Below are 24,803 nucleotides of genomic sequence, written 5' to 3'. Positions count from 1 at the left end.
TCCAGTACCTGGACCTTTTAAAATCTCAAATGATGACGCTCAGTCTGATTAAATACCATGTAGCCTTCTAGTAACTTGATTTCCATATAGTTTGTTTAAAGGAAGGAATGAACTTGTCAGGGTGGTGACAACTGTATTAATCATAGGGGTTTTTTGTTGGTGTTTTTTTGTTTGTTTGTTTGTTTTTTGTATTTTCTGATGCTTTGATATCTTGGGGCCTTGCTGACACTAGAGGGACCGCCCCTCCCAGGGTTAGCTAATTCCTAGGGATAGAAAACAATTTGCCCCAGAATGCATCTTTCATATGCAAACCAACCAACTCAGAGTCCATAGTCCAACCATCTCCTTTATCAGGCACTCACAGGGCTCTCAGGGCCACTACCCCCCTGTCCTGATCACCCCAGGGTCAGGTACCAAACAACCAGTGACAGCTCCCACATCCCAGAAACCACCAAAATTATTCAAACTAGCCAATCCTAAACCTGTTTACCTTGCCTCACCCCTTCCCTCCTACAGAAACTCTAATAAAGGGTCTGACTGACCCAGTTTTCCCCTCACTCCATCTGCAGGCAGACACTGGTGCTTCCCCACATTGGCCCTGTGTGATGTGGTATGCCTGCCTCTTCTTGGCAACTGTGAGTAACAAACTACATTTTCAATGTAACTGTCTCCTGTTGGCCTCAACATATGTGAATAATAAAACCTATATTTTTAAACAAGAAGGCACAGTCTACTTGGAAGTCATAATTCTTGATAAAATAATATTTGAGTTTATATAGCCTTGTTTAATGCCAATATTCCTTAGATCTAAGTCACATTTTTAAGTCATTTCTAAGTCACCAAGAGGGCCAGAACATGGACCATGATAAATCCACTAGAATTACTGGAGCTGGCCATTGGCCTTTCTAAGGTGACATCCTATCTCCTTATGACCTTCTTTGAATGTCTATAATTCTTTTTTTTTTAAGTGTATGTATGTATGTATTTATTTGAGTAATTTCTACGCCCAGTATGGGGCTTGAACACATTCCCCCTGACTAAGCCTGCCAGGCCCGCCTGAATGTCTACAAGTCTTTTTTTTTTTTTTATGATTTTATTTATTTATTTGACAGAGAGAGACACAGCGAGAGAGGGAACACAAGCAGGGGGAGTGGGAGAGAGAGAAGCAGGCTTCCCGCGGAGCAGGGAGCCTGATGCGGGGCTCAATCCCAGGACCCTGGGATCATGACCTGAGCGGAAGGCAGATGCTTAACGACTGAGCCACCCAGGCGCCCCTGAATGTCTACAAGTCTTAAAGGGAAGACCAGAAAAGGAAAATCTGGCAAGAGTAGTTAACAAATAACAACAAAAACAATTTAAAAGACTTAAAATTGGCTGGAACACTGGATCAAAGTGTAATTGTACTAAAACAGTCAAGATACTCTGCTGGGTCAGGATACAGGCACTTTCCCAATGCCAGGTTCTAGCATTATCCAGCATTATTGTTGAGTCTGCCTGATCTACTTTGCTAAAGCCTCATCTTCCGAGGCTGTCTTCCATCCTTTGCCTTCCTCCTAAAGAGAACTCCCTCTCATCTGCTTATCATGAGTAGGCTACATTTAGGTTTTGAAAATCAATTACTTGGTGCCTGGGTGGCTCAGTCGGTTAAGTGACTGCCTTTGACTCAGGTCATCATCTCCAGGTCCTGGGACTGAATCCCGCATTGGGCTCCCTGCTCAGCAAGGACCCTGCTTAACTGACTGAACCACCCAGGTACCCCAGTAGACAGTTTTTCATCAGTGACATCATCATTGTCATTGAGACATTTTAGAATGGCGCCTAGCATCATATACACACTTATTATCATCATCATAAATGTGTGGATAAGGAATTTGGGAAAACTGAAAAGATCAAATTGTTTGATAAATTGGTAAAACAATGGTTACAATTATATTCTTTTCCCTACAAATTTCCAAACAGTCATTTCTTTTATTCATCCCTTTTTTTAAAAGATTTTATCTTATTTACTTGCCAGAGGGAGAGAGCACAAGCAGGGAGAGCGGCAGGCAGAGGGAGAAGCAGACTCCCTGCCAAGCAGGGAGCCCGACGTGGGATTTGATCCCAGGACCCAGGATCATGACCCGAGTCAAAGGCAGACGCTTAACTGACTGAGCCACCCAGGCGTCCCTTATACATCCCTTTTAACTAAAAAAAAAATTTAAATATATCTTTGTACTGTTTGAATTTTTAAAAACCATATGTATTTTGTTCTATTTAAAAACCAATAGAACTACTTTTCAAAAATTAAATATATTTAGTCACAAATGTATTTAAATTTTAAATACATTAAATATATTTAAATGACACATTTTATAGTTAAAAAAACAATGCCTTGGGCGCCTGGGTGGCTCAGTTGGTTGGGCGACTGCCTTCGGCTCGGGTCATGATCCTGGAGTCCCGGGATCGAGTCCCGCATCGGGCTCCCCGCTCAGAGGGGGGTCTGCTTCTTTCTCTGACCCTCTTCCCTCTCGTGCTGTCTCTCATTCTCTCTCTCAAATAAATAAATAAATAAAATCTTAAAAAAAAAAAAAAACAATGCCTTTATTTTATTTTATTTTTTTATTATTTTTTAATGCCTTGATTTTAGAATGATTAAAGCAGAAATGGAATTAGCTTTTTATCCATATATGCTGAACAGTTAAAACTTCTGGAGACATAGGTTTTCAAACCTTACAGTCTCAGGACCTTTACCCTCTTAAAAAATGAGGACCCTAAGGGCTTTAAAAAAAAATCCAGGTTATATATTTCAGTGTTTGCTACATTAAAAATTAAACCTGGAAAGGGGTGCCTGGGTGTCTCAGTTGGTTAAGCATCCAACTCTTGGTTTCAGCTCAGGTCATGATCTCAGGGTCCTGAGATCGAACCCTGCATCCGGGCTCTGTGCTCACTGTGGAGTTGGCTTGAGATTCTCTCCCTCTGCCTCCCCCTACTCGTGCTCTCTTTCTCTCTTTCTTTCAAATAAATACATCTTTTTAAAAAATTTAAACCTGGAAAACTTTACAAACCCATTACATGTTAGCATAAATATTTTATGAAAAGTAACTCTATTACCCAAAATATATTTAGTGAAAAAAGTGGTATTGGTTTATGTTTTTGCAAATCTCTTTAATGTTTGGCTTAATAGAAAACAGCTGGATTCTCCTGTTTCTGCATTCAATCTGTTATAATATGTTGTTTTAGTTGAAGCATTTGAAGAAAATATGGCCTCACACAGGTATGTAATTGGAAAAGGAAGAAATAACTTAATAGGCTTTTCAGATAATTGTGGATAGTCTTCTTTGATACTATACTCCAACTCAGATAAGTGGTAGTTTCTTAAAAGGTTAGCTGTAATATGGAATCTGAAACCATGTCAATGAATTTCCATATTGTGTTACACTAAATTTCACTCTTCTGTCCTGCAATTTGAAAGGATTCCTTACTCATGCCCTGTCTTATCATATCATGCACTAGTTATTTGGAAAATAAAGACTCTTTGAGTCTTGCAGATCTTCCAAATATTGGCACATTTTTTTATATTACCACTGATATCAGAAAAAAAAAAAAGTCCTTAAGCATTGGGAATCAATCACAATGATTGATTCAAATTTATTCAAATTCTAATTTTTCATTATAAAACTTCAGGTTCTATCATTGGCAACAGATACTATCAGTTCTTTTCCTTGAAGTGACAAATCTGCTTTGTTCATTTTTGAGAAAATATTCGCCAAATACCCAAGATTGAATAATTAGTCTGTCAGTTGTTCTTTCAAGTAAATATTTTTTCCATGAAAAAAATGACTAGTTCTGTTTGCAACAAGTGCTTTTCTTTAGGACAACCATTGAATTTCAGTATACAGAAGGCCTGTCCTGTGTTTACCTCCCATTTCATCACACAGACTATTAAAGAGTCAAGATGTTAATCTTTTTTTAAAGATTTAAAAAAAATTTTTTAAGATTTTATTTATTTGAGAGAGAGAGAGAGAGCACGAGCAGGGGAAGGGGCAGAGGGAGAGGGAGAGGGACAAGCAAACTCCCAACTGAGCTGGGAGCCTGACACAGGACTCAATCCCAGGACCATAGGATCATGAACTGAACCAAAGGTAGCCGCTTAACTAGCTGAGCCAGCCAGGCACCCCTTTAAGAGATTATTTTTAAGTAATCTCTACACCCAACACGGGGCTCAAACTTACAACCCCCAAGACCAAGAGTCACATGCTCTACCAACTGAGCCAGACAGGTGCCCCAAGATCTTTTTTTTTAATTTAATTTAATTTTTTAATATTATTATGTTCAATTAGCCAGCCAGCCATCATTAGTTTTTGATGTAGTGTTCAACGATTCATTAGTTGAGCATAACACCCAGTACTCATCACCACACATGCCCTCCTTAATACCCATCACCCAGTTACCCCATTCCCCCAACCCCCTCCCTTCTGTAACCCTCAGTTTAGTTCCCAGAGTCTAGAGTCTCTCATGGTTTGTCTCCCTCTCTGATTTCTTCCCATTCAGTTTTCCCTCTCTTCCCCTGTGGTCCTTCACGCTATTCCTTATGTTCCACATATGAGTGAAACCATATGATAATTGTCTTTCTCTGCTTGACTTCTTTCACTTAGCATAATCCCCTCCAGTTCCATCCATGTCGATGCAAAAGTTGGGTATTCATCCTTTCTGATGGCTGAGTAATATTCCATTTTATATATGAACCACATCTTCTTTATCCATTCATCTGTTGAAGGGCATCTTGGCCCCTTCCACAGCTTGTCTGTCGTGGACATTGCTGCTATGAACATTGGGGTGCATGTGCCCTTCTTTTCCCTACATCTGTATCTTTGGGGTAAATACCTAGTAGTGCAATGGCTGGGTCATAGGGTAGCTCTATTTTTAACGTCTTGAGGAATATCCATACTGTTTTCCAGAGTGGCTGTACCAGCTTGCATTCCCACCAACAGTGTAAGAGGGTGCCCCAAGATCTTAACTCAGGGATGTTAATCTTGACTCAGCATCAAAAATTAATAATTTTTGCCAAATCAGTGATGATACTTCTAAGTCTTTTTTTTCCTTTTTAATGTGAGTGGTGGCAGTGAAGAATATGATTACTAGTTGATGCCATGAACTTGATTTATACTAAGGCATCAACAATTTAACCTACCATTGTTTTTCCAACATCAGTGTAAATGTCAACATGAGACAGGCAAATGCTGTTATTTGTGAATAATAACAATTTCACAAATGGTTCTGACCTCATGAATCTCCTAAAAGCATCTCAGGGGGACTGAGGGGTTTGTGAGCCACACTGTAAGAACAACTTGTCTAAAAAATTACTGAGGTTTTGTGCCATCCATCCATCCATCCACCCATCCATCCATCCATCCATTTGTTAAGGGCCTATTCTGACCAGAAATCATATTAAAATGAATAGTTTCTTCCTCTAAAACAACACAGCTGAGAACAAAACACAAACCTGTAGAATAATTATACTCTAGCAGAGAAGGTGCCTCAGGAGAAAGCCTACAGGTCTGCCTGGGGAAGTCACAAAAGACTCCTTAAGGGAACCCTGGTTTATGGCTGAACTCAATAGGCTCTGTGAAAAGATCATGCCTTTCTACTTCAAACCAAAGTTTTTGATTAGCTCTTGAATTCACAAAGTAGCAACAGACTCTCACAGTCATCATTTCAGTTAAATTTTTTGAACTCTTATTACATTCTTTTATCCCAAGGAAAGGATAAAGAAGAAAGAGGCAATGACCAGCCTTAATGAACATTCTGTAGCAGCAAGCAAACCCAAAAGAGCTCAGCCATCAGATTTAGTCAGACTGGTCTCTTTCTTGGGCAGAAACAGAAACAAGAACCTCCCTAGAGGGCAGGAGGCTGACTGAGCCCCTTTCAAGCCCTGCCTGTTTTCTCTCTTCACTGACAGTGGGACTATGGAAATAGTTTTCTTATTTAAAATTACAGAATAATTAAAATATGTAGTAAAGTAGCAATTATTTGGGGGGGATCTTTAAAAAACTGGTCAAATTAAATAAAAAAGAGCATCCTTCCTAATGTTAGAGTAAGAGGTAAGTGCGTTAAGGGGCAGGCAGATGGGGTTTTGAGTTTTCTTTCCAATTTGGTATAAAGGAGCAATATCAACAAATCACTGAGAAATATGGCTACACTTGGACTCTGTCCTATCCTGTTTGGGTTAGTAGCAGCACCTGACCCTCTGTTACTTAATCGAAAAAACGCATATGCTAGACTTTTCCCTCTCTCCCATACTCCCCATTCAACTAGTTTAAAAACTCTTACAAATTCTTCCTTCATAACCTCTTTCCTCTGTCTCTTGAGCATTTCCATCCCCATTTGCAATCACCTTACTTCAGGGCTTCATCTCCTTTCACTTCAAGAATGCCAAATCTCGGGGCGCCTGGGTGGCTCAGTTGCCTGGGTGTCTGCCTTCGGCTCGGGTCATGGCCCCGGGGTCCTGGGATCGGGCCCTGCATTGGGCTCCCTGCTCAGTGGGGGGCCCGCTTCTCCCTCTGCCTCTGCCTGTCTCTCTCTCTCTCCTTCTGTCAAATAAATCAATAAATTAAAATTTAAATTTAAAAATTTAAAAAAATAGAATTTCAAATCTCCTTCTCATGCCATTGTAAACACATTTCTAACACTCAAACTGATAATAAGGCTCCCGTACTTAAAATGGTGTAATGATTCCTATGACCTACGAGAAAAGAAGCAAATTCCTCAACTCAGAAAGTTAATCTGGTCCCTGCATAAATGCCCAGCCTCATAGTATGGTGCCTCTACATACTTTCTGAACAGGTCAGGTCAGTCTCTTTCCCACTTAGAGTTCCTTTGCTCGTGTGCTTATGTCTGAAAGGCCCTTCCTCCTCTTAGCCTACCCAGTGAATCTTGCTCATCACTCAAGACACAACTTAGGTGTTTCCTCTCAATTTGAACAAAATGCTGTCTGTCACCATGACCTGGTATATAGTTCCATCATAGTGGCAAATATACAACTTATTGTTTACGGGTCTCTCTCCCCTACCTAGACTGTAAGATCCTTGAGGTAGAAGTTGTTTCTGAATTACTTGTACAGCCTCAGCACATCAGACACTAGTTAAATGCCTGTCTCCTTCCCTCCACGCAGTACTCCCCAGTGAGCCCTGAAGACACAAATGACTAGATAAATTACAGTCCCTGGATGGTAGGTACAAAGAAGAGAGAGAAGCAATCACAGTCACAAGTAAAAGAATGACACTGATGTGGAACACTAGACACTAGAACAAAGACCCTGAGCTCCTGCTGCTGAGGTCCCAAGAACCCCTGCATCCTGCCCCGCTTCTTCCAAGACCTGGTTATCAGACCTTCTTGGTTTCGCTCATTCATTATACTCCCATTTTCTAGATAATAAAAAGTTCTTTAGTACTACTATCTTCATCTTTCTACCATTCAACTATTTTCCTGGCATTGATTCATGAATATATGATTATAAGCAGAGTGTAAGCTCCAACTAGGCAAGCTCATATCTTAAATTTCAAGGTGAGAGATAGGGCATTTTTCTATATATTCACTAGGTACTTAAGTTTTTGTAATTACAAGGAAAAAATCTAAGACCCTAGCTCCAATAAACAAGCAAATAAGCAACCTGTTCTGAATAACTTTTAACAATTTCCCACTTGATAAATGAGTACATATCTGACTAAATAGTAATTACATCAAATTTACAGGGCCATAAACTACTGTACTTTATAAAGCTGATTTTTTGAAAAATTGGATCTCGTACCAAAGTCTCTTCTAGGACCAGGAGTATTCTGCCAGGCTTGGGAAATAGCCCTCAGATGCTATGGGTTCTCAACACCAATAAGTTAGACTCGAGAACCTGGAGGGGAAAAATAGGTTATACTTATTTTGTGTCTGGGACCTTCTTCCCAAATATTTTCCTATGTCTACAAATGCACATAAAGACACACAATTTTACATAAATAGTATGATACCAGACATCTGTTTTGCTGCCTGTAATATAACATCTTTCCATATTAATAAATGTAGATTCTCTGTGTTTATATACTATTGTATTGCATTCTTATACATTAAGGCCTTTATATCATTATTATTTATTAACCAAGTTATGAAGTGTCTGTTCTTTTGCCTATTTTTGACTGGATTGTTTAGCTTCTTTTTAAAGATCAGTTTATAGGAGTTCTCCACAGATTCTGAGTATGTCCTTTGTCAAATATGTGTTAATGGTGTCTTTTGATGAGAAGTGTTAAATTTTGATAAAGCCCATTAATCAATGTTTTTCTTTTATGATTAATGTTGTGTTATAAGAAATCATTGCTAGGGCACCTGGATGGCTCAGTTAGTTAAGCATCAGACTCTTGATTTTGGCTCACATCATGATCTCAGGGTTGTGAGATTGAGCCCCGGGTCGGGCTCCACACTGGACGTGGAGCCTGCTTAAGATTCTCTCTTTCCCTCTCCCTCTGCCCTTCTCCCCAACCCCCAAAATAATTTCAAAAAAAATCATTGCCTTGGGTGTGGAGAAATAGGGAAAAACTGGAAATATCTGATACTTTCATATGTCAATTATACCTCTATAAAGCTGAAATTTATCTTTTATTTTTTTATAAAGCTGAAATTAAAAAAAAGAAACTATTGCCTACTCCCAAGTCATGAAAACATTCTCCTTTATTTTCTTCTAAATGCTTTCGTTTTAGTTTTCACATTTGGGCCTAAGATCCAACTCAAATTATCATATGCATATGGTGTGAAGTAGGGATCAGTTACTTTTTTCTGTGTGAATATCCATTAAAAATTTATTTTTCAGGGGTGCCTGGGTGGCTCAGTCATTAAGCATCTGCCTTCGGCTCAGGTCATGATCCCAGGGTCTGCGATTAAGCCCCGCATTGGGCTCCCTTCTCAGCGGGAAGCCTGCTTCTCCCTCTCCCACTCCCCCTGCTTGTGTTCCCTCTCTCGCTGTGTCTGTCAAATAAATAAATAAAATCTTTAAAAAAAATTATTTTTCAATAGAATACATTTTATGATTCCCTTATATATATTTGTTCCCAAGATTGATTTAAAATACACCTTTAAATCTTTTTTTTTTTTTAAGATTTTATTTATTTATTTGACAGAATAGCGAGAGCAGGAACACAAGCGGGGGGAGTGGGAAAGGGAGAAGCAGGCTTCCCGCTGAGCAGGGAGCCCGATGTGGGACTCGATCCCAGGATCCTGAGATCATGACCTGAGCCAAAGGCAGACGCTTAATGACTGAGCCACCCAGGCGCCCTAAAATACACCTTTAAATCTTAACCTAAGTAATAATCAGCTGATAAATTTCTCAATATAAAAGCATTTTGCCTTAAGACTAATATTTTTTTAAATATTATCAAGGGTCATGGGGTGCCTGGATGACTCAGTTGGTTAAGCATCCGACTCTTGATTTCGTTCGGCTCAGGTTGTGATTTCACGGTCATGGGATTGAGCCCTGTGTCAGGGTGTGGAGCCTGCTTAAAATTCTCTCTCTCCCTCTCCTTCTGCCCCTCCACCCCCTCTCTAAAAAAAAAAAAGTATATATATACACACACACACACACACATATATATATATATAATGTGTGTGTGTGTGTGTGTATTATCAAGGGTCAGATAATCAAGTAGCAAAAATAATCTTCTGGACAAATGACTTTTATTTAAAACCTCATTAAAATGCAGTTCATTTACAAATTCAATTTTCTTTATAAAAGTAAAGCGTGGTCATTTTACAAAATTTATAAAGTAAACATTAATTTTTACTATAATTTTAAGAGTTAATCTTTGTTGCTATTGTTAAAATTTTATAATTATAAAATTGCATCTTTTGCTTTTGGCAAACAACCATAGAAAGTGAAGTTTTAGGTGTTATTTGACAAATGGCACTGCATTTAGTTGGAGCTAAAATTTAAAGTGGAAATATAATTGTCTTCTTTAAATATATGTCTACAATGTTTCATGTTATACCCCTTACTGTTCTCTATCTATCTACAGTGGATATGATCATGTGATAAGTCTAGAAGAAGGGAACTAACTTTGTAGAGTACTTGCTATGTGTTGAGCATTGAGCTAGATGCCTCTATTCCATGAATCTCAATCTTCATAACAACTCTTCAAAAGAATCCTCATTTTCCCTCCATTTTATAGATGAGGAAACCAAGATTCAATGAGGTTAAATATTTCCCAAAATCTATAGCTAGGAAGGGACAGAGATGAGGCTGTAAAGGAAGTCTGTCTCAATTTAAAACCCAAGCTCTTTTCTCTATAAACTACTGTTCTCTGGGAGAAAATGGTTGACAAAGGCAAATTATATATCTTAGGATATTCATTGGTAAGTTTCTTTTCAATAATGAAAGAAGTAACGTGTTTTTCTGAATACCTTGCTCAAGACTATGGCACACACTATAAAGGACAGTTAAGAATGTTCCCTTACCATGAAGGACTTTATATAACCTAGCTGAGCAGATAAAACTAACATTTATGACCTAATTAGTGAACAATATCAAATAGTTAAAATTAACTGTTAAAGATCTGGAGACTGTTGTTGTAGGCATTTTTGAAATGATGACTGTGCTGAAGGTCACTGAGTTGATGTTTAGAGTGGGCTACATTATGAAGGATCTTGAAAGAGTAAAATTTAATTAAGTGGCATTTAAGAGACCCCTGGAGCTTTCTGATTTGGCAAGAGGTGCTTACAAAAGTTTTCTTCAACAGAAATACTCAGGGCATCTCTGAGTAGAATGTGAACAATGAAGTCATGAAGAACTTTTTAAGATTCTAGCAGTAAAACAAGGGCCTGAACTAAGGTGGTGCCGGTGAGGAACTTGAAAATCAAATGATATGTTACTAGGATTAAAATTCTGCTCTCCAGGGGCGCCTGGGTGGCTCAGTCGTTGGGCGTCTGCCTTTAGCTCAGGTCATGATCCCGGGTCTTGGAATCGAGCCCCGCATCGGGCTCTCTGCTCGGTGGGGAGCCTGTTTCTTCCTCTCCTGCTCCCCCTGCTTGTGTTGCTGCTCTCACTAGCTCTCTCTCTGTGTCAAATAAATAAAATCTTTTTTTTTTTAAAGATTTTTATTTATTTAACAGAGAGAGAGAGAGAGAGCACAAGTAGGCAGAGAGGCAGACAGAGGGAGAGGGAGAAGCAGGCTCTCCGCCAAGCAGGGAGCCTGATGCAGGGCTCGATCCCAGGACCCCGGGATCATGACCTGAGCTGAAGGCAGCCGCTTAACCAACTGAGCCACTCAGGCGCCCCAAATAAATAAAATCTTAAAAATAAATAAATAAATAAATAATTCTGCTCTCCAGTAATATTGTACTTACTATAGATAAAATACTATGATTGAAACAAAGAATATAAACAACATATATAGTTGTCAGCATGCTCCCAACAATATGGAAATTCTAGATCCATCTAATTTAATCTATATTGTTTTCAGTAAATGGATTTTATTCTGTTATGAGAAAGCTGCTCACCTCTGTGAAAATTATAACATTTTTAAAGGCCTCTAACTTTTCCTTAGTCTCTGAAATAACAAGTTCTCCAGGAAAAAAGAAAGAGGGTGCCACAAATTTGTGGAATCTCTGTAATGTAAGGCCAACCAAAATGTGATTTATACCTGTATCACATGTAATGCGATTACAGGTTATGACATGTAAATTCTTTCAATTATCTTCAGCATATCAAAATTACATTTTATAAAGGGGTTTAAAGCATAATTTTCCTAAATTATTATTAGACCAGGCCCACTGAAATCTCTTCTTTCCAAATCTTTGAAGTACAAACGGTATCATAAGGGCATAGGCCTAAGAAAGTAAGCACTAAGTGTTTTTTGATTAGATGAATTAAAGCATAAATCAATCATCACAATTTATATGGTAATTAATTCAGACCAAAGCAGAGGATTATGAAACCAAAACATGAAATAATTTAGAAGAATCTTCTTAGAGATTAACTTTGACTCCAATGGCTTGTTTAAATTCATGGTTTTGTGGTTCCAAGATGTCATAGAAAACTTGTTTTTTGTCAAAATGGTCTCTAATGCAAAGTAAATCTTCAATGGAATAGTTATCATTTTTCCCAGTCCAAATAGTCAGGCTGTACCTGCATTAAAATAAAACAGAATTTTGTAGTGAAAAGTAAAAGATAAGAAACAGTGATGAGGAATTCCAATAAGCCTAAAAATAGTTACTCTCATTTATCTTTAACCCAAATTCACACAGACAAAAAAATTAATTAGCAGTGCTGGAACATATAGTTCCTGTTTCAGTCCTTCATGAACATCAAAAGGACTAGAGAGAAAAAACCACACATTGCCATCATCTAAATTAGGTAACTGCTATATCTGAATTACAGGAATGGGAAATGGCTTTGGAAACCCAGACTGGTAACACTGAAAACGGGCCGAATTTTGGACAAAAAAACTGAAGAGATTGTATTGCTGATCAAGGAATCTGTTCTCTACACAAAACCTACAGCTCTAACTTGGGTTTTTTTCAGTAGGCTGGGTAGGGTCAAAGGCATGACTACAAGGGATTATGAAGAGACACTAATGTCAATGACATTACCAACATTCATATTCACTTTCAAGTGGTCCCACTCTCCCTTCTGAGGGGAGGGAGGTTGTATGAGATATAAGAATGCCAAGAGATGTCACTAAGGATGCCAAACAAATTTAGATCCATTTCTGGGCATTAAAAAAGCAATAATAACATATGCAGATTTATCATGGATGTTAAGAACATACTCAGAATTTTAATGTTATTTAAGTTGTGTATTTTCATTTCTTCCAGTAGACATTACTTCTATTACAATACTCCTATTGCATCAGTCTAAGAAAATGCAAAGCTGCTAAGTAGTTTCATACTTATTTTCCCCATAAACATTTCAGAATGCAGGAAAAAAATCTCCAAAACACTTCATCCACTAATAATAAGAAATAGTCTAACCAAAGTATGTGTTCTTGCTATGTTGACACGTTCCTGTCCTTAAGGATGGTGACACCATTCTAGAGATGTACTTTGAATTTTATTCCATAGCAGCATTATGTGGCAAAACAAAAAGAAATTTTAAGCTACAGATGAGGACACACACAGACACACACACAAATGGGAATTACTTTAGGATCCATATTTTTACAACTTATCAAGACTGAATTAGAAAGAATTAAAAAATCTGGATAGATTAATTACTAGTAAAGAAACTGAATCAACAATTAAAAATCTCCCAATGAAGAAAAGCCCAGAACCAGATGGCTTCTCTGTTGAATTTTCCAAACATGTAAAGAAATAACACCAATTCTTCTCCAACTCTTCCAAAGAACTGAAGAGCAAGAAATTTCAGCAGCATTATCTTGATACCAAATCCAGAAAAGACACTACTAGTGAAGAAAACTGTAAGTCAATATCCCTGATGAATATAGATGCAAAAATTCTCAATAAAATACTACCAAATTCTGCAGCACAATAAAAGAATCATTCACCATGATCAAGTAGGATTTATCCCTGTGATGCAAAGATAGCTCAACACACACAAATCAATCAATGTTACACATCACATTTAATAGAATGAAAGAAAAGAATCATATGATCATTTCAGTAGGTGCAGAAAAAGCATCTGATAAAATTCGACATCCACTCATGAAAAAACTTAATAAATCAGGCTCAGAAGGAACATATCTCAACAGAATAAAGGCCATATATGACAAGTCTACAGCTAACAGCATACTCAATGATGATAGGTTTTCAATGATGAAAGCTTTTCCTCTAAGATCAGGAACAAGACCAGGGTGCTCACTCTTGCCATTCTTATTCAACATCGTACTGAAAGTCCTAGCTACAGCAATGAGGCAAGAAAAAGAAATAAACAGTATAAAAATTAGAAAGAAGTCAAATTGCCTCTACTTGCAGATGACATGATTTTGTACATAGATTTTGTATACTCAATCAAAAACCTGTAGATCTAATCAATGAATTCAATAAAGTTGCAGGATACAAAATTAATATACAAAAATCAGTAGTGTTTCTATACACCAACAGTGAAATTTCTGAAAAAGAAATAAATTGATCTCATTTACAATAGCATCAAAAACAGTAAAAGACATGTGAATAAATTTAACGAAGAGGTAAAAGATCTTTAAACTAGAAGTTATGATACTGATGAAAGAAATCAAAGAAGACATAAATAAATGGAAAAGTATTCTGTCTTCATGAATTGGAAGAATTAATGTTAAAATGTCAGTACTACCAAAAGATTCAGTGCAATCCCAATTGTAATGGCATTTTTTAGAGAAGTAGAAAAAAAACTCCCCTAAAATTTATATGGAATCACAAAAGACCCTGAATAGCCAAAGAAATCTTAATAAAGAAGAACAAAGCAGGAGGCAGCATACTTCCTGATTTCAAGTTATACTATACAGCAATAGTCATCAAAACAGTGTGGTAGTGGCATAAAAACAGACAAATAGACCAATAGAACAGAATCAAGAGCCAAAAAATAAACCCAAGCATATATGATCAACTAATATTTGACAAGGGAGCCAAGATTACTCAATGGAGAAAAAAGTCTCTTCAATAAATGGTGCTAGGATAATTGGATAGTCACATGTAAAAAAATGAAACTGACCCCATATCTTATACCAGCCACAAAAATTAACTTGAAATGAGTTAAAGAATTAAATGTAGGATCTGAAACCATTAAACCCCAAGAAGAAAACATAGGAATAAAGCTCCTTGACATGGGTCTTTGTAATGATTTTTTGGATATGACACCTAAAGCACAAGCAATAAAATAAAAAATAAACAAGTGGGACTAAATCGAACTAAAAGGCTTCTGCACAGCAAAAGAAACCATCAACAAAGTGAAAAGACAACCTCTGGAATGGAAATGGGACAAAATATTTGCAAATCATATATCAGATAAGGGGTTATTATCCAAAGTACGTAAAGAACTCACAGCAAAAAACTAATAGTAATAAACTATAACAAAAAAACAAATAACCTATTTTAAAAATGGGCAAAGGACCTAAATAGACATTTTTCCAAAGAAGATATATGAAAGGCCAACAGGTACATAAAAAGATGCTCAAGATCACTAGACAGTATGGAAATGTAAATCTAAACCACAATGAGATATCATTTCATGCATGTTAGAATGGCTATCATCACAATGCTGGTGTGGATGTTAAGTAAAGGGAATCCCGTGCACTGTTGGTGGGATTATAAATTGGTACAGCCACTACAGAAAATAGCATGGAGGATCCTCAAAACTACCATATGATCCAACAATTCTACAATATACCCAAAGGAAACAAAAATATTAACTTGAAAAAATATCCACACCCTCATGTTCATAGAAGCATTGTTTACAATAGCTAAGACATGGAAACAACCTAAGTGTCCATCAATGGATGAATGGATTAAAAAGTTGTGGTATATACATGTATACAATATAGCATTATTCAGCCATAAAAGAATGAGGAAACCTTACCATTTGCAACGGCATGGGTGGGCCTTGAAGGCATTAGCTAAGTAAAATAAGTCAGACAGAAAAAAACAATACTGTACAATCTCACTTATATGTAGAATCTAAAAGGAAAAAAACTCACGAAGAGATTAGACTTGCAGTTATCAGAGGTAGAGGGTGGGGAGGGGGAAATGGAGGAAGGTGGTCAAAGAAACAGACTTACAGTTATAAGATAAGTAAGTACTGAGGTTGTAATGTATAACATGATGACTAGAGCTAACACTGCTGTATAACTACATAGGAAAGTTTTTTAGAGAGTAAATCCTAAGAGCTCTCATCACAAGGAGAAATTTTTTTCTTTTTTCCTTTTCTTCTTTCTTTTTACTGTATTTATATGGGAAGGTGGAGGTTAGCTGAATCTATGGTGGTACAGTCCACAATATATATAAATCTAACCATGATGCTGTATACCTTAAACTTATACAGTGATGGGGGTGCCTGGGTGGCACAGTCAGTTAGGTGTCAGATGCTTGATTTTAGCTCAGGTCATGATCTCAGGGTTGTGGAATCAAGCCCCACGTCAAGCTCTACGTTCAGCATGGAGTCTGCTTAGGACTCTCTCTCCATCTCCTTCTCCCCCTCCCCCCGGCTCTCTCTCTCTCTCTCAAATAAATAAATAAATCTTAAAAAAAAATGCTTATACAGTGGTGTATTTCATTTATTTCTCAATAAAACAAAGAAATACAAAAAAAAACCACCTGTATTTTTTTGCTAAAATGGCATCTTTATTACTTTATTTGAACACCATAATGACAAATCTTATAAAAAAAATACAGATATGAATTTAGGTTACAAAAGGAGCTCTCCAGTGTTATTCTGCCTCTTTTAATCCTCCATTATATTTAAAGAGAAATAGGGAAAAAATTGCCTCAGGATACCTTAAATTGTATTTATTCAAATCAATTCTCAGGTTTCATTTTTTAAGCTCTTTTTCTTAGGAAATAACATATATAGGAAAAATGCATAAAACATAAATATGCATTTTAACAAATTATTGTAAAATGAACTCCAGTGTAACCAAACACAAATCAAGAAGTAGAGCACTGCCAGTACCTTGGGAGGTAACTATATGTCACTCTGTGATCACAACGTTTCCTCTACCCTGGAGTCCTCACAACCTTGACTTTTGTGGTAGCCATATTCTTGCTTTTCTTTATTTACTACCTATATATCCATCCCTAACGAGTACAGTTTAATTTTTGCCTGTTAATTTTATATAAATGGAATCATATGGTATATATATATATATATATTTTTTTTTTTTAAGATTTTATTTATTTATTTGACAGAGAGAGACACAGCAAGAGAGGGAACACAAGCAGGGGGAGTGGGAGAGGGAGAAGCAGGCTTCCCACTGAGTAGGGAGCCTGATGCGGGACTCGATCCCAGGACCCTGGGATCATGACCTGAGCCGAAGGCAGATGCTTAATGACTGAGCCACCCAGGCGCCCCTGGTATATATTTTTTTGGTCTTGCTTCTTTTTTTAAAAAAGACTTCATTTATCTATTTGGGAGAGAGAGTCCTAAGAGACTAGTGTAGAGTCTAGAGAGAGAGCGAGTGGGGGGGAGGGGCAGAGGGAGAAGCAGACTTCCTGCTGAGCAGGGAGCCTGATGCAGGGCTTGATCCCAGGACCCAAGATCAGGACCTGAGCCAAAGGCAGACGCTTAATCTATTTCATGTAAAGAAGTGAAGAGAATTTGCCCATGTCTGTAGATGACAGAGAAAGCCTACCAAAGACATTTCTAGATGAGGGGCACATTCCACCTAAACACTTTGCAACAGCGGGAATGGCATCCCTGAGCGACAAGTGGAAGCTTTCTTGAATTAGGTTTGATCCTAAGAAGCTATGAAGATAACAAAAGAGTTAACACAGAAAAGCCATAGTTGAGACTTTTCCTATTCCTGCAGAAACTCAAAATTTAAAATTTAAGCAATAGGGCCGCCTGGGTGGTTCAGTCATTAAGCATCTGCCTTTGGCTCAAGTCATGATCCCAGAGTCCTGGGATCGAGCCCGGCATCAGGCTCCCTGCTCAGCAGGAGGCCTGCTTCTCCCTCTCCCACTCCCCCTGCTTGTGTTCCCTCTCTCGCATTCTCTCTGTCAAAAAAACAAAACAAAACAAACAGAAAACTTTAAATAAAAAAATAAAATAAAATTTAAGCAATACATAAAAGATTTTACTTAGAGGGGTGCCTAGGTAGCTCAGTCGGTTAAGCATCTGCCTTCAGCTCAGGTCATGATCTTAGGTCATGGGATTGAGCCCCACATCAGGCTCCCTGCTCAGCGGAGAGTCTGCTTCTCCCTCTGCCTCTCCCTCTGTTCTCTCTCTCAAATAAAAAATAAAAAAGATTTTACATAGAGATACCACATTGCCTACCTCCATTGACCGAGAAAAGTTAAAGGCTAAACAAACTCACATATAAGATTCTCTAGGTCTGGGGCGCCTGGGTGGCTCAGTCGTTAAGCGTCTGCCTTTGGCTCTGGTTATGATCCCGGGGTCCTGGGATCGAGCCCCACATCGGGCTCCCTGCTCAGCAGGAAGCCTGCTTCTCCCTCTCCCACTCCCCCTGCTTGTGTTCCCTCTCTCTCTCTCTATTAAATAAATAAAAATTTGGAAAAAAAAAAAAAAAAGACTCTCTAGGTCTAAGAAACAGAGTCTCGGTCCCTCTCCAATATCCACTTTGGGCAAGTAGCCTGTCCAGAAAAAAAATGACTTTCTTTAAAGTACAATAATCAAAACCTGCAGAGGTTTTACACAACAGAGTACAAGAAAACATAAGGATAAATAGGGGTGCCTGGGTGGCTCTCCCTTTCCCACTCCTCCTGCTTGTGTTCCCGCTCTTGCTGTCTCTCTCTCTGTCAAATAAAATCTTTAAAAAAAAATATATATATATATATATAAGGGTAAACAAATGGCAGATGGAGAAATAAGAACTTAATCTTTAAAAAACTATCAGGTAGCAGAAATATATGTAAAACTTAAAGAATGCCAAAAGGCAGATGAAAGCCATGACCAACATTTTTTACATGATGCAACAGCTTCTTTGAAGAAAGAACACAGGGCAGAGGTATGAGCTCATGGAAGGGGATACAAGACAATATAAAAAAGATGATGAAACATTAATTGGCAGATTTTAGGAAAGAAATGAAAAATTAATACTACTACAGAAATAAAGTGAAATCGGAAGATATACAAGGGAAAACAGACATTGTTGCAAATACTGTAAGGGATATAAAAGATAGATAATTGGGCGCCTGGGTGGCTCAGTTGGTTAAGCGACTGCCTTTGGCTCAGGTCATGATCCTGGAGTCCCTGGATCGAGTCCCGCATCGGGCTTCCTGCTCGGCAGGGAGTCTGCTTCGTCCTCTGACCCTATCCCCTCTCAGGTGTTCTCTCTCTCTCATTCTCTCTCTCTCAAATAAATAAAATCTTAAAAAAAAAAAAGAGAGATAATAAAATCAAGAAAAATAAAATCCAAATAAATAGAAAGGAAAGAAAGACTAAAGAGAAAAAACAGATACCAAACATAGGCAACGGAGATCTAAATATTCATAGCTGGAATCCCAGAAAGAGAAAAGATAAGTTTACAAATAAAATAGAACAAGTATTGGGCGCCTGGGTGGCTCAGTCATTAAGCGTCTGCCTTCGGCTCAGGTCATGATCCCAAGGTCCTGGGATCGAGCCCCACATCGGGCTCCCTGCTCGGCAGAAAGCCTGCTTCTCCCTCTCCCACTCCCCCTGCTTGTGTTCCCTCTCTCACTGTGTCTCTCTCTGTCAAATAAATAAATAAAATCTTTAAAATAAATAAAATAAATAAATAAAATAGAACAAGTATTTTAAAATATAATTCACAGAAACATTCCAGAAAAGAACATTTGAATCTATATACTGAAAACAACCCTTGCTACATTCAGTTGTCCTCCCCCAAAACCCCTGGCCAAATCAAGACAGTCACAAGGGCAAAAAGAAAATCAGGCTGGCTTCACATCTTTCCACACAGTAGAAAGCAGAGGAGCAATGTATTCAAAATCCTCAAGGAAAGGCACTGTGAGCTAAGAATTTTACAGCTAGCCAATTTATCATTGAATATAACAAAGGTGGACAATAAGAGACAATAAGTCAACTAAAATTAGCTGAAAGAGGTGAAGAAATACACTAATTTTATTACTGGTCACAGGAAGAAGTTAACAGGTACCTGTAAAGAAGCAGATTAAGCATACTTTGTGAAATTACAGTAATAAATAACCAATAGAAAAAAAATGAACCTCCCCAATTATTAAAATTAAAAATACAAAACAAACAGCTACAGTGAAATATTTTCAAAGCTATGCAGATAACAAGTACTCTAGTTTTAAAAAAATGACAGAAACAAGACCAAACAAGACCAACATCTCTGTCTTATAAATAAAAGTAAATAAGTTAAACTCTCCTTTTAAAAGGCTGTTAGATTAAATTAATGGGAGTCAGGTAAGTTTGATAAGAAATTTACAACAGAGAAAGGGAGAAGGCTAGAAAGAACTCTAAGGGGTTGGGTTGAAATTGGAAGTATCAGTATGAACCCATGGGCTTTATATATGTATATATAGACACATAGAAATGGTTATAGATGTATATATTGGCATGTGTGTATGTATGCATAGGTGTGTGTCTGTACACATACACAGACTGTAATCACAGACACACAGACAAGCACTTACCAGCTCTGTCCCCTGAGATGTCCTAGAAGCAATGACACTCTAGTAGCAATGATCATACTAAACTCCCAGATTTTACTTTCAAAATACCATCCACCACTATAATCAGGCACACATTCTTGAAGAAGTAGCTAATTTGAGAATTGGAACAGGGAAAGTACATGAGTCTCCAGAAAACATAAGCATGAGATCTGTCAAGAGGAAATAGTGAGCTGATCCAAGTTGAGAACATCTTTCATAACAAAAGCCCTGTCATCTTTAAGACTGTCAAGTGTATGAGATAGAGAAAGACTGAGGGCCTATTCCAGACTGAAGGAGACTGATGAGACGTGGAAACTAAATGCAGTACATGTTCTTGGAGAGTTTCTTGGACCACCAAGAAAAAAGAAGCATTTTTTGAATGGTTGGTAAAATCTGTAATAGCTCCTCAGTCTCATGCTTTTTAGTGGGGTCTTTGCCTGATTTTGGAATCAAAGTAATGCTGGCCTACATAGAAAGAGTTTGGAAGTTTTCCTTCCATTTCAATTTTTTGAGACATCTTCAGAAGAATAGGTATTAATTCTTCTTTAAATGTTTGGTAGAATTCCTCTGGGAAGCCATCCAGCCCTGGACTCTTTTTTGTTGGCAGACTTTTTATTACTGCTTAAATTTCCTTGCTGGTTATGGGTCTGTTCAGATTTTCTATTTCTTCCTGGTTCAGCTTTGGTAGTTTATACATCTCTAGGAATGCATCCTATTCTTCCAGATTGCCTAATTTGTTGGCATATAGTTGCTCATAGTATTTTCTTATAATTGTTTGTATTTCTTTGGTATTGGTTGTGATCTCTCCTCTTTCATTCATGATTTTATTTATTTGGGTCCTTTATCTTTTCTTTCGGTAAGTCTGGCCAGGGTTTTATCAACCTTATTAATTCTTTCAGAGAACCAGCTCCTAGTTTCATTGATCTGTTCTACTGTTCTTTAGGTTTCTATTTCATTGATTTCTGCTCTGATCTTTATTATTTCTCTTCTCCTGCTAGATTTAGGCTTTATTTCCTGTTCTTTCTCCAGATCCTTTAGGTGTAAGGTTAGTTTGTATATTTGAGAACTTTCTTGTTTCTTGAGAAAGGCTAGTATTGCTATATACTTCCCTCTTAGGACCACCTTTGCTGCATCCAAAAGGTTTTTGTTTTTTGGGGTTTTTTTAAAGATTTTATTTATTTATTTATTTGACAGAGAGAGACACAGTGAGAGCGGGAACACAAGCAGTGGGAATGGGAGAGGGAGAAGCAGGCTTCCTGCGGAGCAGGGAGCCCGATGTGGGGCTTGATCCCAGGACCCTGGGATCATGACCTGAGCTGAAGGCAGACGCTTAATGACTGAGCCACCCAGGTGCCCTGAATCCAAAAGGTTTTGAACACTTGTGTTTTCACTTTCACTTGTTTCCATGAATTTTTTAAATTATTTTTTAATTTCCTGGTTGACCGATTCAGTCTTTAGTAGGATGTTATTTAGCCTCCATGTATTTGAGTTATTTTCAAATTTCCTCCTGTGATTGAGTTCCAGTTTCAAAGCACTGTGGTCCAAAAACATGCAAGGAATAATTCCAATCTTTTGGTACCAGCTGAGACCTGATTTGTGACGCAGGATGTGATCTATTCTGGAGAATGTTCCATGTGCACTCGAGAAGAATGTGTATTCTGTTGCCTTAGGATGGAATGCTCTGAATATATCTGTGAAGTCCATCTGGTCCAGTGTGTCATTCAAAGACCTTGTTTCCTTGTTGATCTTCTCCTTAGATGATCTGTCCATTGCAGTGAGTGGGGTGTTAAAGTCCCCTACTATTATTGTATTATTATCAATGTGTTTCTTTAATTTTGTTATTAATTGACTGCTCCCATGTTAGGGGCAGAAATATTTCCAATTGTTAGATCTTCTTGTTGGATAGACCCTTTAATTATGATGTAGTGTTCTTCCTCATCTCTTATTACAGTCTTTGGTTTAAAATCTATTTTGTCTGATATAAGGATTGCAACCCCAGCTTTCTTTTGATGTCCATTAGCATGATAAATGGTTTTCCACCCCCTCACTTTCAATCTGGAGGTGCCTTTGGGTCTAAAATGAATCTCTTACAGACAGCATATTGGTGGGTCTTGCTTTTTTATCCAATCTGATACCCTGTGTCTTTTGATTGGGGCATTTAGCCCATTAACATTCAGAGTAAGTATTGAAAGATATGAATTTAGTGCCATTGTATTATTACCTGTAAAGTCATTGTTTCTGTATATTGTCTCTGTTCCTTTCTGGTCTATGTTACTTTTGGGCTCTCTCTTTGCTTAAAGGATTCCTTTTAATATTTCTTGTAGGGCTGGTTTGGTGATCACAAATTCTTTTAGTTTCTGTTTGTCCTGGAAGCTTTTTATCACTCCTTCTATTCTGAATGACATCGTAGGTGGATAAAGTATTCTTGGCTGCATATTTTTCTCATTTAGCACCCTGAATATATCATGCCAGTACTTTCTGGCCCACCAGGTCTCTGTGAATAGGCTGCTGCCAATCTAATCTTTCTACCCTTGTAGGTTATGGACCTCTTGTCCCAAGCTGCTTTCAGGATTTTCTCTTTGTTTCTGAGATTTGCAAGTTTCACTATTATATGTCAGGGTGTTGACTTATTTTTATTGATTTTGAGGGAGGGTTCTCTGTGACTCCTGGATTTTTATGCCTGTTTCCTTCCCGAGACTAGGGAAGTTCTCCACTATAATTTGCTCTAATATACCTTCTGCCCCCCTCTCTCTTTCCTCTTCTTCTAGGATCCCAATTATTCTAATATTGTTTCATTTTATGGTGTCACGTATCTCTCAAATTCTCCCCTCGTGATCCAGTAGTTGTTTATCTCTCTTTTTCTCAGCATTTTTCTCCATCATTTTATCTCTATATCACCAATTCTCTCTTCTGCCTCATTTATCTTAGCAGTTAGAGCCTCCATTTTTTTTTCTAATTTTTAAAGATTTTATTTATTTATTTGACAGAGAGAGACACAGCGAGAGAGGGAACACAAGCAGGGGGAGTGGGAGAGGGAGAAGCAGGCTTCCCGCCAAGCAGGGGGCCCGATGTGGGGCTCGATCCTAGGACCCTGGGATCATGACCTGAACTGAAAGCAGACACTTAATGACTGAGCCACCCAGGCGCCCCCAGAGCCTCCATTTTTTATTGCATCTCATTAATAGGCTTTTTTATTTCAACTTGATGAGATTTTAGTTTTTTTATTTCTCCAGAAATGGATTCTCTAGTGTCTTCTATGCTTTTTTCAAGCCCAGCTAGTATCTTTATAATCGTTATTCTGAACTCCAGTTCCAACATCTTACTTATGTCCATACTGATTAGGTCCCTGGCAGTTAGTACTGCCTCTTGTTCTGTTTTTTGAGGTGAGTTTTTCCATCTTGTCATTCTTGCAGAAAGTGGTCACTTTTCTATTTGTAGAGTTGCAGTTATTCTTTTCTTAGATCTCTGGTTGAGTTCGTAGGTGTTTAGAATGATTTGATAGCTATCTAGCTAAGTTCCTGGGACCAGACGAAACTAAGGTCTCCTACTCCTCCACCACCTTGGACTCCTCATTGACAATGTGAATTTAGGTAAAAAATCATTCAATAGGCCAAGAAGATCTTTTAATAATAAACTTCTAATTAATTCCTCATTAAGATAAAAGATATATGAATATGCACCAAATAACATATCATGAACATTTTAAAAAGCAAAAACTATGAAGGTAGAAGAGGAAACAAAAATATTTTAACAGCTGGAAACTTGAACTCTCTTAGTCCATAAGAAAGCAAATGGCCAAAAAATTAAAGATGATGTATTTGCACACATGCAAAATGGCACACATTAAGATTATTTATTATACCATCCTGTGTAATATCAAATATTGGAAACATTCTTCATGTTTACCAATAGGAAGCTCATTAAATACCATATTATAGTACATACATAAATATGATGCACCTAGAAAGGAAGCTTACCTTGGAAAGAGTCCCAAGATGTACTGCTAAGTAAAAGGGTGGGGGGGGAAGCAAAGAACAGAACAGAAGCAAGGTATATGCTACCTTTGCTTTAAATAGAGGGGAAAATAAGAATCTGTATTTGTATTCACTCTTACCTGAATAAAGAAACTACTAACTGTGGTTATCTAAGAAACTAACAACTGTGGTTAGTGAGATTGGGCGGGACTGGCTAGATGGGAAAGAGGGTTTTCACAGTATAACTCTCCGTTCTTTGGTTTTTGAACCAGGTGAATGTATTAGTTATACATTAAATGAATGAATGAATTACATTAAAAGTATTTTTTAAAGCAAGCAAAAATTAAGGCATAGAAGAGTTAAATTACATAACTAATAATGTACATTAATGTGTTACATAAATTAGTAGTTTTACTCCAATATTAATTTTCCTTTCTTACACAACAAATACCTGAATTTTAACTAGACACAAGATTTACAGAATAACAGCAACATTTCCCGGCTTCACCAGCATCTAGGTATAGGCAGATGACTAAATTACAGCAAATGAGTTGTAAG

The 24,803-nt window shown here is 37.7% G+C and overlaps 1 protein-coding gene across 5 annotated transcripts in view; it reads right to left on the bottom strand.

Moving 5' to 3' along the window:
- The window catches only part of FAM151B (family with sequence similarity 151 member B), a 109,265-nt gene that overhangs the window by 50,617 nt on the left and 33,845 nt on the right, over nt 1-24,803 (bottom strand). Inside the window, exons 6-7 of one of the 5 annotated variants that reach the window (XR_010413109.1) lie at nt 7,787-7,882; nt 4,458-6,569 (exon numbers count right to left, since the gene is read on the bottom strand). The exons of 1 other annotated variant lie outside the window; for it this stretch is intronic. Coding sequence is in view for 3 of the 4 variants with exons in the window: in XM_064596304.1 (XP_064452374.1) it covers nt 11,977-12,136 (160 nt within the window). In the remaining variant the exon portion in view is untranslated. Of the gene's footprint in view, nt 1-4,457; nt 7,883-11,889; nt 12,137-17,005; nt 18,986-24,803 lie in introns of those variants that run through there. 3 more of the 5 variants (XM_064596306.1, XM_064596304.1, XM_064596305.1) reach the window with 3 other exon arrangements.

This window comes from Mirounga angustirostris, unplaced genomic scaffold (assembly GCF_029215605.1).
Source record: "Mirounga angustirostris isolate CCGP_5_RB_7025 unplaced genomic scaffold, mMirAng1.0.hap1 SCAF_7, whole genome shotgun sequence".
Classification (NCBI taxonomy): Eukaryota; Metazoa; Chordata; class Mammalia; order Carnivora; family Phocidae; genus Mirounga; species Mirounga angustirostris.
Note: the sequence above shows the minus strand (reverse complement) of the source record. Positions and strands in the feature narration are given on the sequence as shown.